Below are 12722 nucleotides of genomic sequence, written 5' to 3'. Positions count from 1 at the left end.
AAACAAACTAGGTAAGTACCAGTTTTGTGACATTTTAAGTAAAAAAAAGAAAACCTTAAGGTAACAGTAAAAGCAAGAGTCCAACACAGTAGTTCCAAATAGAAAGACAAATGTGAACTTTATAGATCATATTGAAAAACAGTAGCAGAAATGCTACAACATGGGAAAAACATACCATCCCACCTTCGGCTACCATAGAAGAACAGGAAAAAAATAGCTGTTCCAGAAAAAGTAGGAAAGTTTTTCTATTGATTTTTTCTACACAAAGCCTTTGATGAAACTTAAGAAAAGGTGTTTTCTGTTCAAAGCCTACAAGAGGAAAAGGGCTGCGCACACCACATGGATAGTGTTCTCAGAAAAATTCAGAGCTAGAAAACATAGAAACAAGGGCTCAACTCATCACACATTTTGCTCCTTATTGCAGCTTTGTTGAGTCCTATTACACACCACATTTATATGAAGCAGATAGGAAAGTTAGGTGTAAAATCCAATAGAAAAAGATTTTTATTACTATTCCTAAAGAATCATGAGGTTAAAATGACAGAGGATTCGCTAGGACAGTTAGTGAGGATTTACAACAAAATTATGGGGAAAAAAAAATAGAATCTGACAAAGCTTCAGATGAACAGGACCTTTTGAAAATGGCACCTCAGGCAATTTGGATGCATTTATTTATGTTCTAAGCTATCAAGCATGATGCCATATGGCATTTCCTGTCCACACTTCCCTCTTTCTGATGGATGAAATGGGAAATATCGTGTAAGAGTCCACATCCATCAAACTTTATGGGATCTGCAGTCCAACCAGAAAGTCCAGCCTAGAAAGAAGAAAAAGTAGTGTTGAAATAAAGCTCACAAGAAATGCTGCAAAATAACTTTGAATCAGAGTGCTTCAGACTCCTAAAAAAAATATTTCAGTTCAGGCTTTTAATTGCTTAAATGAAATATCTAAAGTTTTTATTAAAATATACAATTTTTAACCTACAAAGCATCTAATACCATAAATAAAATGTTTCAATAGCTGTACTTGTTCAATAAGCATTCAAAAATAACCATATTTCATTTTTTCATTTGTCACAGTACAAATCATAAGTGCCAGAAGTTAATAGCTCCCAGATCAGGAATTCATCTATACAGACACAAAAGAAAGCAGTCTTTGTCTGATATTTAATCTTCTTTTGAGTTCACCAGGACATGTGCTCATTGGATGGCATCACACAATCTGCAGAAGACCCATCTTCTGTTCTCTTTTAAGCCATCAAGGGAATTGAGAAAAAATTGGACTCAGGACTTGAAACTAAGTATTTGGCGTATGACCCTTCATCTTTTCAGGATCCCTTAGTAAATTCACTAGTAGAGTTTACTACTGATCTTAAAATAATTTAACTGCTTTAATTAGCCTGAATTTACTTACTCTTTCCAGTGTGTTATCTTATGCCAAACATGCACATGATCCTTTCTTATTTTTTGAATGTTAAATTCAACGTGTATCATGTACATAATACTACAGGCTTCTGAAAGTCTCATCTGTCTTTCCCTTTTGGAACAATTCCCACTCATTTATTTCATAGTTTCAACTACTGAATTTTCACTTACCCATGTATTTTTGAAGAAAAAACAAGACACAAATTATCCAATTAGCCATGGTATTCACTTCAGAAATACTCCCAAGGCACCAGTGTTCAAATGCCTCTTTAGTGAGAGTCGTGCTTCAGTAGCTGAGGGTGTGACCTTGTGAAGAAAGACAAGGGAAAAGGAAAGCTAAGGCTACAAGCCTTGCTAAGACTCCACTTTTTGCATGCTGAGGAAACAAGAGCCACTTATTTTCCTCTTCTCAGCGTTTTCTAGGATTGCCATACATGACCTTCCCTCAGGGCCAATACATGCCTCAGGAACAAGGTGAACTGCGCACCCTCCCCACCCCACCGAATAAGGGTGAAAAAAAGAAACAAGACTTTCAAGAAAGACGTTCACAGTAGGAACACCAAGTACCTTGAGGGCCCCAATCATAAGGGCATCACCTCCTCAACTAAGCCCTCACCGCCGGGAACCGAACCACTCCCTCCTCGGCCCGCTTATGAAACAGAGCGCCTGCACCTCTCCAGCCAATGGCGGCCAATGTTTACTTGGGGAGGGGCGGGGGAGGGAGGGGGCTTGTTGCATATTCATGAAGAAGGACTCCGCGCCTCAGGCGCTGCCGCAGCGGCTCCCAGCGGGAGGCGGAGCGAGGCTGCCCGTACCCCCGCGCCCTGCCCCGCCTCGCCCCGCCCCGCCCCGCCTCTCCCCGCCCCGCCTCTCCCCGCCTCTCCCCGCCCCGCCCCGCCTCTCCCCGCCTCTCCCCGCCCCGCCTCGCCCCGCCTCTCCCCGCCCCGCCCCGCCTCTCCCCGCCTCTCCCCGCCCCGCCTCTCCCCGCCCCGCCCCGCCTCTCCCCGCCTCTCCCCGCCCCGCCTCTCCCCGCCTCTCCCCGCCCCGCCTCTCCCCGCCTCTCCCCGCCCCTCCCGGCCCCGCCCCGCCCCGCTCCGCGGCAGGAAGCCGCGCGGTCGCTGTGCGTATTTATGCTGAGCCCTGCGAGAAGCGCTTCGGCTGAGCGCGGGGCCGAAGTGCCCGGCACCCTTCTTTTTCTCCTGGGCGCCAAGCGACGAGAATGAGTCAGAGAGACACACTGGTGCACCTTTTTGCAGGCGGGTATGTGAAATCATTGCCTAGCGGGGCTGCGGGCACGCTACTAGCCCCGGCCCTTCCGTGCGGGCCGTCAGGCGGGGCCGCCCGCCTACTCTTCTTAATTCTCTGGCGAAGTAAGGCATGTGGTAGATGCCGCCCTGCAGGTGCCACTGCCGCCGTAACCCTGGAAAGGGCTTCTGCGGGGTTTTTCTGTTTCCCCTCAGCGGGCCTGCGGGGGTCCTGTCCTTGTGCTGAGCCCACCCGCTCGCCGCGGCCTTGCCCGGAGGGGCGGTCGCGCGTGGCACAGAAGCCGGGGGCCACACCGCGGCCTGGAGCGGCTGTCTGATGATGCCGTTAGGGCGGGAGGGCCGCATAAGGCGCCTCGGAGCGCTGCGAGGATCTGCCGTCCCTCCTCTGTGCCCGAGGGAGTACGGAGGGGCGTGGGGAGCGTCCTCGCGGCAGGCCGCGCCGCTTCCCGCCCAGTGCCGTGTTTCGGCCTGGCCCCGCGGAGCGTCTTGGCTGCCTGGGCAGGGGTCCCTAGGCCTCGTTGGGAGCCTGGGCGCGCTGCGGGGCCTGCCGGGCCCGCCCTGGGTGCTGCGTTTTGCTACAGGCTGAATGCGGATGGTACGTGGGCCCTTGGTGAAAACTGCGGCGAACGTTTACCTTAATAATACCCCTTTCCCTTTGACCGCCCTTCTGGGAGTTTGTCTCTTTTTAAGCATTTACCTGGAGAAACATGGTGAGCTCTCTGTGCATGGTCCCACCACTCCCTTCGTGAGGCTCTCCAAACATGCTTGTTCTCAGCAGTGTACAAGTGGCTATGTGGTAATGCTAGGGTGGAAGGACCACTGTGTCACTTGAATGTGTTTCAGCACTGGTGGGTACTGGATTTAGGTATCAGACTTGACACAGTCTTGCTGCCCATGAAGACAGAACAAATCAGAGGGAAGAATATAGTTAGAAATAAAGATGTGGCCCATGTAGCTGTGGTTAGGTTTGAAGTCACTCTTGTACATTTTGTAGGTGTTAGACTGTCTTCATCATTTTAAGCTTTGTAATGCTGGAGTTTTCACTGTTGCATACCTGATTTAGTGCTTATATGGGTGCTTTTTCACCCTCCTTATTTCTGGCACTCTAGGAGGAGACAGATTATGCAGCAGAAGGCCCAAGATGTGGTAGTGTGTACTCTTTTTCTTCAGGATTCATATTCCTGTAAACATTCAGAAAGAGCAGTAGAAGGAATGCTGCCAATATTGTAGCACTCTTAACTTGATAGCTCTGTGCAGGGGGGACTAGGAAGCAAAATTGTCCATAGAGACAGATATATAAACCTGGAAATTAAGATTGAATGAAGATTGCTCAGTTTCACTTGTTCATTGCTGTTTTTTTTCAGAGAAGTCTGGTCTACAGTTAGCTGCTGGCCAGGTAGGTCAAGAGTTACACTGTGAGGAAAAGACTGAATGGCAATTCCTCATGTGCCAGCTACATTTTTCCTGTAACTTTAGTTCAGCAAAGCTAACAGTGCCTATTTGGTCATATTTAGTAGGAGGAAGGGTCATCTCATGACTGCTTTGCGAACATGGTGGACTACAGATCATCTGAGTGATCTTCAGTCTTCAGTGAAGCTTGAAGAAACAGGAAGGAAGCTTTGTTTTCCCTGAGGTGTCACTGGAGGCAGTATGGAAACAACATGATTCTCTCAGTCTGCTGGCCATTTTATGTAATGTCTAAATTCAATCTTCAGTTCCTGCTCTCTGTAATTGAAACTATAAGTGATGACGTTGCTGTTTTAGTAATGTGGGCGGGGCCATCCTGGGATTTTTTCGGTAGCTGCCTAGGTTGTTTCATAACCAATTCAGCTGTCAGATTGCAATACTTCTGGGACATTACAAGTTTATGTTAGGAGTTAGTTTTATATTCCTAAGACTTGTTTTCCGCTTGTTCCTTTTTTCCTGTTTCTGTATCCTTAGCAGTGCTTATGAGGGAATTACTCAGCAATTACTGCTTGCTTTGTTTTTCTAAAGTAATTTTTACTCAAGTAGTTTCATTAAGAATCCCATCTTTGTTTCTTTACTGTATGTTAATTGTAAATACAGCCAGTTTTTTGTGTAGAAATAATTTAACACTAAAAATAAATAATTTAGTGCTCCTTTTGAAATGGCTTTGATGTAGTTTCTGGCACTGTCATTGAAGTAGTGTTTAGGGTGTTTTGCCTAGAAAAGAAAACCCATCTAAATGGTTGTGCTGTGTACTAGACTATGTATCAACAAAGTACTACCTCACTTACATGCAAACCGCCCACCACTCCAGCCCCCGTGTACTAGTTGGACCTTCTTGACTTTTAAAAATAAGATATTCATTGAAGTTTGATATGTAAAAATAACAGCAATCATGTTTAGAAGTGAGAAATACACAGCATGAGAAGGACATCACATTTTCAGCAAATAAGGCTTAAAGCCCCCATTTTTAATTAAAAGCATTGTTTTTTTCTGTAAGGAATATTTTTAAAAATTAGCAGTTTTAGCTGCTGGAATTTGGAAGCAATTGGTTCCTCACAGTGACTTTGACACATAAAGACACATAGCTTTCTATGCTACATTCAAAACTGCCATTGTGCACTCCAATCTGAAGAGTAACTGCAGAGAGCATAGCTGAATGGATTGATAATGTAGCTGGAGTTCAGTTACATGCTGTGACATGTTTGATATCACTTACTTGACTTGTGTTTTGTCACGATGCCTCTATTTGTCAGGTTCTATTTCCACAAACCATGTAGTTATCACAGCTCCATTTCCAAATAGTATGTGTGAGCAGGAACTAGCTGGATGCCTGTAGTGTTGCATCTTGTTACAGAACTGTGCTTTAGGCAAAACTTGATTTTTATTTTTTTAGGAATCCAATAGTGGATTTTTTTTTTTAATGTATCTTCTGTTTTTCCATCTCCTAGTCAAATAGCAACTGTTGTCAGTGTAGACAGTGTGTTGGTAGATAGTTACTCGAGTACTTTTATTCCAAACCAAGAGGAATCAACTAAAATACTCATCTGAAGCCTACATTTCAATGACAAGACTTCATAATTTAAAGATAAAGAATGTTCAAGTATATAAGTTGCACAGTTATGTTCTAATTACTAGACTACTTAAACAAAAAAATAGTAGGAAGACCTCAATATTTTGCTGTATAGGGAAAATTAATATGTTTTGGACATGCTTGCAATCATAATTAATACAGAAATTTATAAAAGTTATACAAAATTGCTACATCAAATAAAAATTCAGATGTTGGTTACAAAAGTAATTTCCAAGGTCTGCTGATTGATTCTTCATTTCTAGAAAGCTATTGGCAGTATTTCTGTATTATACTGACTTCATCAGGGCAAGATAATTTGTCTGGGCTTTGTTCCCTCAGCAGAAGGAAGGACTATTGGATTAGGAGGCAGACAGCTGCTTTCTTGATTTTTGGAGCTGGACAGTCTCAGATTTACTTCATTATTTCTTTATTCTTGGTGTTTCTTGCAGGAAGTTGTCTGTTTCCTAATTTAATATATCAGGGAGTATGGGGAAGAGTCTCCATGTCCTGGTTATAGAACTGTCTCAAATTGATATGCAATTGAAATCACTCTGACAGAGAGTAAGCCCCTGCGATAGCTGAAAGAGTTAAGACTTAGAAAATATATTTAAGATAAATGTTTGAATTCTTCAGAAAGATCAGACACTTTTGAAATATATGAAGTAAAGGTGAAAGACCCTTGGAATCTTTTATGTAAGATAATATTAGTCAATAATTTAGTAAGTAGTGTGGTGATAGTCCCTTTCAGAAATTACCACTTGAGCCATAACTGAGTTGCCAAACACTTGGACTGTTCTCTACCTTGAAACACATATCTGGCATAACTCTGCATGCTTTTTGGACCAAGTTCCTGTTTTAAGGCATAGAAGAAGATTAGTATTTTCCTGTCCAAACTTAAGGTTATTTTTATATTCAGATACTCTTCTGTGCAGAACAAGACACTGTTTGTTTAAAGTATTAAGAAACTTGGGTTTTGCTCCCTGAGCTTACCAAATTGCGTGAAAACTGCTGTCAGTACTTGAAAAACTGAGGCTAGTGTGTTTCTCATATTTCCTTCTAGATGACTAATATTTTTCCATCTGTTTTTACTTAATACAAGTGGTGTTGTAAATACTCTCTTTCCCAATAGAAGCTATGCTATACGAGTTGGTGTTTGTTTAGGTAATCGAACCCAGCGGTGCTTTTACCACTTGTGCTTTTCCTGTTTTCATCAGGTGAATTTTATTTTTACACTGTTACTTAGAAATAGCAAGTTTGGTTAGTATTTTTAGCTTAAGAATGTTAACTTAGCTTAAACTTTTGAAGTTTAAGCAAAGAAACATAATCAGTGAATAAAGAGGTCAAAGGTTTCTAGCTACTAGTACTTCTGGTCATATTAATGCTAAAGATGGAAAGATGTGTAACATGCAAGTTTAGGAGTATAACAGAAAAAGTTCAGGATTTATGAGATACATTCTTGCTGTTTCTGAAAGCTGTACTTGTTAAAGCCATCTTAATCCCCAAAATATCCCATACTGTAAACTTAATATCCAAACTTATCTGTTGTTGTGAAAGTTACTTGTGTTATAAGACAGCTCTAAGAAATTGCTAACGGATTTGGGACCTGAATTTGAAGGGAGTGGTGAAGAGATTAGAAGGAGTTCTGTTTGCAAGTGACTTAGATTTTTTTTTTTTTTTCTTCTGAAAAAAACCTCAGTTTTCTCAGTTTTCTTGCTGTTTCTCTTGGCACCCTGTATTTGCATGGAACTTTCATTTTCATACAGGAAAGAGAAACAGACAGTAAAGTATATGAATGAATGTTGACCCAAGATAACAAGGTCAAGGGTTATCTTTGAGTCTGAAGCTGTGGTTACAAATACTGTGAAAGGTGAATATGAGACTAGTACTATACAGACTCATCTGTTATTTGTATAAAATACATAATTAACTGAAGGAATTAAAAAATTCTTTCACTGACAGTTTCAGTTCCAGGCCAGTGAACAGTAGCACTGGGAATGTTCATCTGCTTTGGAGCATTTTTAGACAGGGCAGCAGCTTAAGTTGAGCCTCTCATCTATACTGGAACAATCTCTGCTTTTACTTGCAGGTGTGTAAAGTAACAGTAGAAGATACTCAACTACCTTGGACAAAAGCAATGATTGCTTAGCAGATACTCTCAACTTTTAGTAATAAGATAAAGTTTTCTTGTGCAGCCATCCCTGGCTGTAGCCCAGAGTGGTTTTGGGTAGTAAAAATTTCTGAAGTAGTTTACAAAATCCCACCTGTGCTATTGAAGAGAAGAAATCTAATAATTTGATAACTCTAAAAACTTCTTTTCCAAACTGTGCTACTCTAATTTGTATTAAGCCACAAACTAAAAACCTTCCTTTCAATTTGAGCCAGTGAGGAGGGTAGCAGGAGTGGTGGTGGCAGTCTGCTGGCAATTTATAGAACCTCTTTGCTAAGCTGGAGCTGGTGACTGGCTGTTACTGGTCTGGCAGGACTTGGAGCACAAAGAAATAGCTGTCTCTTTCACAGTTTTTCTAGTAATGTGTTAAATAAGCAAGGCCGGAAATATATTTCTGAGTGAAATACACTGTCATTGATGCTGGAGACAACAGCTTGCATGCTTCTTAGAAGTTGCTTATTTGTACAGAGTACATAGTAATTGAAATGTCTGTCTTCTTTGTTTACCTACAAACTGTGTTGACTGACAGCTTCTCTGAAACAATCTTTTTTGTCAGTCAAGTCATTCCAGGGTTTATCTTGAAGTGAAATAGATGAATCAGTGTAGTTCGTGGTTCAGTTCAAACTCAGTGGAATTGTGACTACTGAGCAAGGTCTGTTTCCTCAACATTTGGGGACTACTTTTTTTGTTCACTCCTTCAATTCCAGATGCTTTCTCTGATATGGAGTTTTTTGAGGGCTAGGAGAGCGAGGTATACATTTTGTCAGAAGTAGAAATTGGAGCAATACAGGACCACTTAGCACTATAAAACTTTTCTGGCTTCTTCATTTTTAAGTAGCAATGTAAGATCTTGAAGATAGGGACAGGTGAATTTCTATCCAAATTATCAATAGTTAGTGGAAAATATTAAAAATATTCCGAGGTTCAGTTAAGACATCTTAAACTATTTAAAGGAAAAAAACCACCATACCAAACAAACCACCCAAAAACAAAACAGTAACAAACTGCAAAGAATGCTGATCATTTGAAATTACTTAAGTGACAGCATTTGGTGCAAGTAAGAGGCAAGTGGCATGCTTCTTCCTTATGCATGTCTGGCTGCCATTATATTAGGTGGTTACCACTGAACACCACTTGTTCTTGGCAGACTTGAAAAGAACAAGCATTGAGTAGCTGTGTATCTGCCCTCCTTCCTAGTAATGTAGTAATTCATTACTGAATTAAGTTTTTCTGACCCAACCACAGTGAATGTCTGACAGAAGTGCTGTTGCAGTCAGGCATCCCTTGTGGTGATTTGAGTGTGATGCAGGAGAATGTGCAGGATACAAGCTCCAGGTCCGCATTAATCTTCAACTTTGGAAAACTTTTCCAGTGTGACAGCTGTGGAGTCAATGGCATTAAAGGCTCCAAATTCCAAGCCCTGTTGAAGAATGCAGACCAAGCTTTTTTCCTTCCCGTTTCTTTCCCCTTCCATAGTATTTATCTTATTAATATAAACCATACCATATACTTTCTGTGGCTTGAACAAGTCCTCATGTAACATATCCCCAATCAAATGCAGAACAATCTTAAAGGAAGTAGGCTTGAGGGAATCGGAAACAGGGGTGACAAGAAAAGAAATAAACTCTAAAGCTGGCTTCCTACATTACCTGCACAGACACATTGCCATACAGCAATGTCTGCTGTTGAACTGTAGGAAGTGCAGTAACTTGCAGTCTGTCTTGAAGATGCCCAAGATTTAAAGCTCCATGACAAGTTGTTCAGAGGACTGGCGTACTTGTGGTTCTCGTGTGGTATTCGTGTCTGGAACCTTAACAAGTTACAGGCTCCTACTGCTTCCAACACTGACTAAAATAAATGTTAGCACATCTAGTCTGTCTTCCTGCAACTCGTATTTTAAAAAGTCTTTGTAGCTTACTATTGGAAGAGTAAGGTCGTTCAGAAGTGTTCTAAACCTACTACTCTAAAAGCTGTGTCAGCCTGTTACTTCATGCGTATTTCCTCTTTTAAACTTTGAAGAGAGCAGACTTCAGTTTAATGTTGGGGTTTAGGGTGGGATGAGATACCTTTAGGCTTGGTAATAGGATACCTCTTCTAGGTCACCAGGTTTAAATGGAGCATTAAGTTCAGTATTATAAGTTCAATCAATACAAAGAGATTCATTTATTAGGATGCAGTGCTTTGCTAACAACTTATCATTTTCTGATGTTCTCTATGATAGAAGGGAATCAGTAGACTAAAAGCTTCCTTCCTATGAAGGTTTTTAGGAGGTCTTTGGTCTTAGCTGTTATTCCTAATTTGTACTGAAGTCTCCTTTGCATTTTGGAAGACAATTTTTTCAAAAAAAGTGTAGAAAGGTCTTACAGCTTTTAAAAGGTTTGAGGATATTTGAGCCATTTGATAAAAACCCCCTGATGTCTAAATTGAACATCAGCTGTAGTTATTGTGACAGAGAAGTGAATGCTGGGCAATAGCACAAGTTGTGGTTTTGTATTGGTTGATTTCAGACTGAGTTGTAGCATTTATTAATGCCCTAATTAAAATTTGGATTTAGTTTTATGTTTTGTTGGATTTTTCATTTCACTTTGTATGTGTGTGGTTTGTTTGGATTTATTTGGGTTTTTTGGTTGTAGAGGAATTTTTAAAAGAGTGAATATAATGTCCTGGTCATATTTTTAAGAAATGTGTTCGGCAAAGTTAAGAATACTGATCTCAGAGGTTCAAGGAAAGCACTTTTGTAATTGTCAAATTGTAATTTGGAACTGTCTTTGGAATCATAATTTGGTAGATTTTTATGTCAGATGATATGTGATTGTAGTTAGACAGGGATGTAGATAATAATAATTGGTTACGAACAAGCACCAGAAGAAACCTCAGAGCAGAGCTGTTAAAAAGGCAGAATGTTCTTGGCTGTTTTGAGCTCTAGCAGAGTGGGAGTAACTCCACTGTCAACATAGGTCATGCACGGCTTGCCTTGGCTTGGTCACAGATATGAGTCGAAGAATGAAGCAAAATCTGCATGTCTTCAGCTGATTGGAGACTTAAAGCTCTTTGGTCTTCCCAGATTCTACTCTACAGTATGTAATCTGTCTTGCTGTAACGGGCTGAATTCAGGAAACACTCAGAATCCTATGGTTCTATGGTACAATTACCAAAATACAAATGGAGTTTTGAAGATGAAGTATTTTAATCTTGTTAATTTGCCAGACCACAATTTTTAGCAGTTTTTTTGTGTAGCCCTATGTGTATAGTGCGTAAATCTTTTCTACCCTAAAGATTTTTAGCACCTTGTCTGTGGTTAGGTGTGCACTAAAAACTCAAAAAAAAAAGTTAAAATTTACCATAAGAAGTTAAACATTCAGATACTGAGCTACTTTCCAGAACTGACTTGAACAGCATGTACTCAAGACTGTGCACCTTCACAGCTTTGGGAAACTTCATTTTTGTCTGTTTAAATTTTCACTCCAAGTTGTGGGTTATTAAACTGATTTAACAGTTTGCTTGCCTTCAAGGGCACGTAACTACAGCACTGTCGTGCCTGTTTTCTTCGCTTTTATCATGCAATTTTTCTTCACTTTTTGCAATTTGAGTACGTTAAATATAATGTGAATGATATATGAATGTGTCCTTCAGGGTTTTTTCAGTTGAGAATGTGATAATCCTATTTCTTTTTGCAGGTGTGGAGGTACTGTTGGCGCAATTCTGACATGTCCACTGGAAGTTGTGAAAACACGGTTGCAGTCCTCCTCTGTTACTCTCTACATCTCTGAAGTCCATCTCAACACTGTGGATGGTGCTACTGTCAACCGAGTAACTAGAGTTTCTCCTGGACCTCTCCATTGTTTGAAGTGAGTGTACATGTTGCAAGGTTTTTGGCTTATTTTGGAGAGAGAGGAGGTTGGACAAATCCAAATGAAAGATTCAAACTCTCATGTCTGTCATGATGTTACTATGAGATGACTTTGCATATTTTAATTGTAATTAGTTGCACATTTCACTTTTCTGAAGGTCCTTTTTGCTTGAATTTAGTACCTTGAATTAGCCAGAGCACATACAGTTCACAGCTCCAAACTACATCCCCAAAACTCTCTGGAGACACTGTAACGCTTAAGTGCTGGATTATATTTTCATAGAGGCAAGAAGCCACTGCTAGAAGCCTGTGCTTTAAACCTGTCCTTAAAAACCTTGGTCTTCCCAGGAAGCAAATTCAGACAGAGGCAGAGGTAGTCCGTGATGAACTTCATTGTTAGGATTTGTTTGATTGGTTTTTTTTTACATCTACTTCTTAGACATGTTGTTTGTTTTTCTGTGATACAAGAATGTATGTCTTTTCATGCTTTTGTTCTTTGATTACACTTCTTTTCTTCCAGGTCATATCAAACAACTGAGATGCCAAGTAAATTTCCTGGTTTCAAGCTCTTTAAATACAGTAAATATGAAAAAAATCCCAAGTGACAATAAAAATATATGGGTGCAGGACATAATTGTTCTTGGTTAAGGGACTAGAGCTGTGACTGTTAGTGGGGAAATTAAATGGAATCTCTCTGGCATTCATGCCTTTACTGTCACTTGATATTTTCTGACTCTCAGGTGTCAGGGTTTGGTTGTCTCTTCTCGTACCAAATTCAGGGCAGTGCACCAAGGCTCACCAGGGTGAATCAGACAAATTATGTCAGAATTTCAATTAACTACGTGCTGTGGAATTGCATCTTAAGCATCAACAGAGGTGACTTCAAAGGCATCTCTGGCAGGAAACAAACTCAGAAGAAGTGTACAGGCAACTGCATTCTCTGGCAACAAAAGCAAATTCCCTTATTCTTAAATAT

General features: G+C 40.7%; 1 protein-coding gene and 1 long non-coding RNA gene across 5 annotated transcripts in view; one reads left to right on the top strand and one right to left on the bottom strand.

The window, feature by feature from the left end:
- Window positions 1-395: 395 nt before the first annotated feature.
- LOC133626401 (uncharacterized) lies at window positions 396-2062 on the bottom strand. Its single transcript, XR_009819484.1, has 3 exons — window positions 1992-2062; window positions 1596-1730; window positions 396-817 (listed from the first exon to the last, which is right to left on the bottom strand). It is a non-coding gene; the product is annotated as an uncharacterized LOC133626401 (long non-coding RNA).
- A 459-nt stretch (window positions 2063-2521) lies between these two features.
- Window positions 2522-12722, top strand: part of SLC25A36 (solute carrier family 25 member 36) — a 32110-nt gene continuing 21909 nt past the window's right edge. For 2 of the 4 annotated variants that reach the window (XR_009819491.1, XM_062005380.1), the window contains exons 1-2: window positions 2522-2684; window positions 11574-11744. Coding sequence is in view for 3 of the 4 variants with exons in the window: in XM_062005380.1 (XP_061861364.1) it covers window positions 2644-2684; window positions 11574-11744 (212 nt within the window). In the remaining variant the exon portion in view is untranslated. Of the gene's footprint in view, window positions 2685-4053; window positions 4086-4203; window positions 4381-11573; window positions 11745-12722 lie in introns of all 4 variants that reach the window. The other 2 variants (XM_062005381.1, XM_062005382.1) reach the window with 2 other exon arrangements.

This window comes from Colius striatus, chromosome 12 (assembly GCF_028858725.1).
Source record: "Colius striatus isolate bColStr4 chromosome 12, bColStr4.1.hap1, whole genome shotgun sequence".
Lineage (NCBI taxonomy): Eukaryota > Metazoa > Chordata > Aves > Coliiformes > Coliidae > Colius > Colius striatus.
This window is presented reverse-complemented; position numbering and strand designations above follow the sequence as displayed.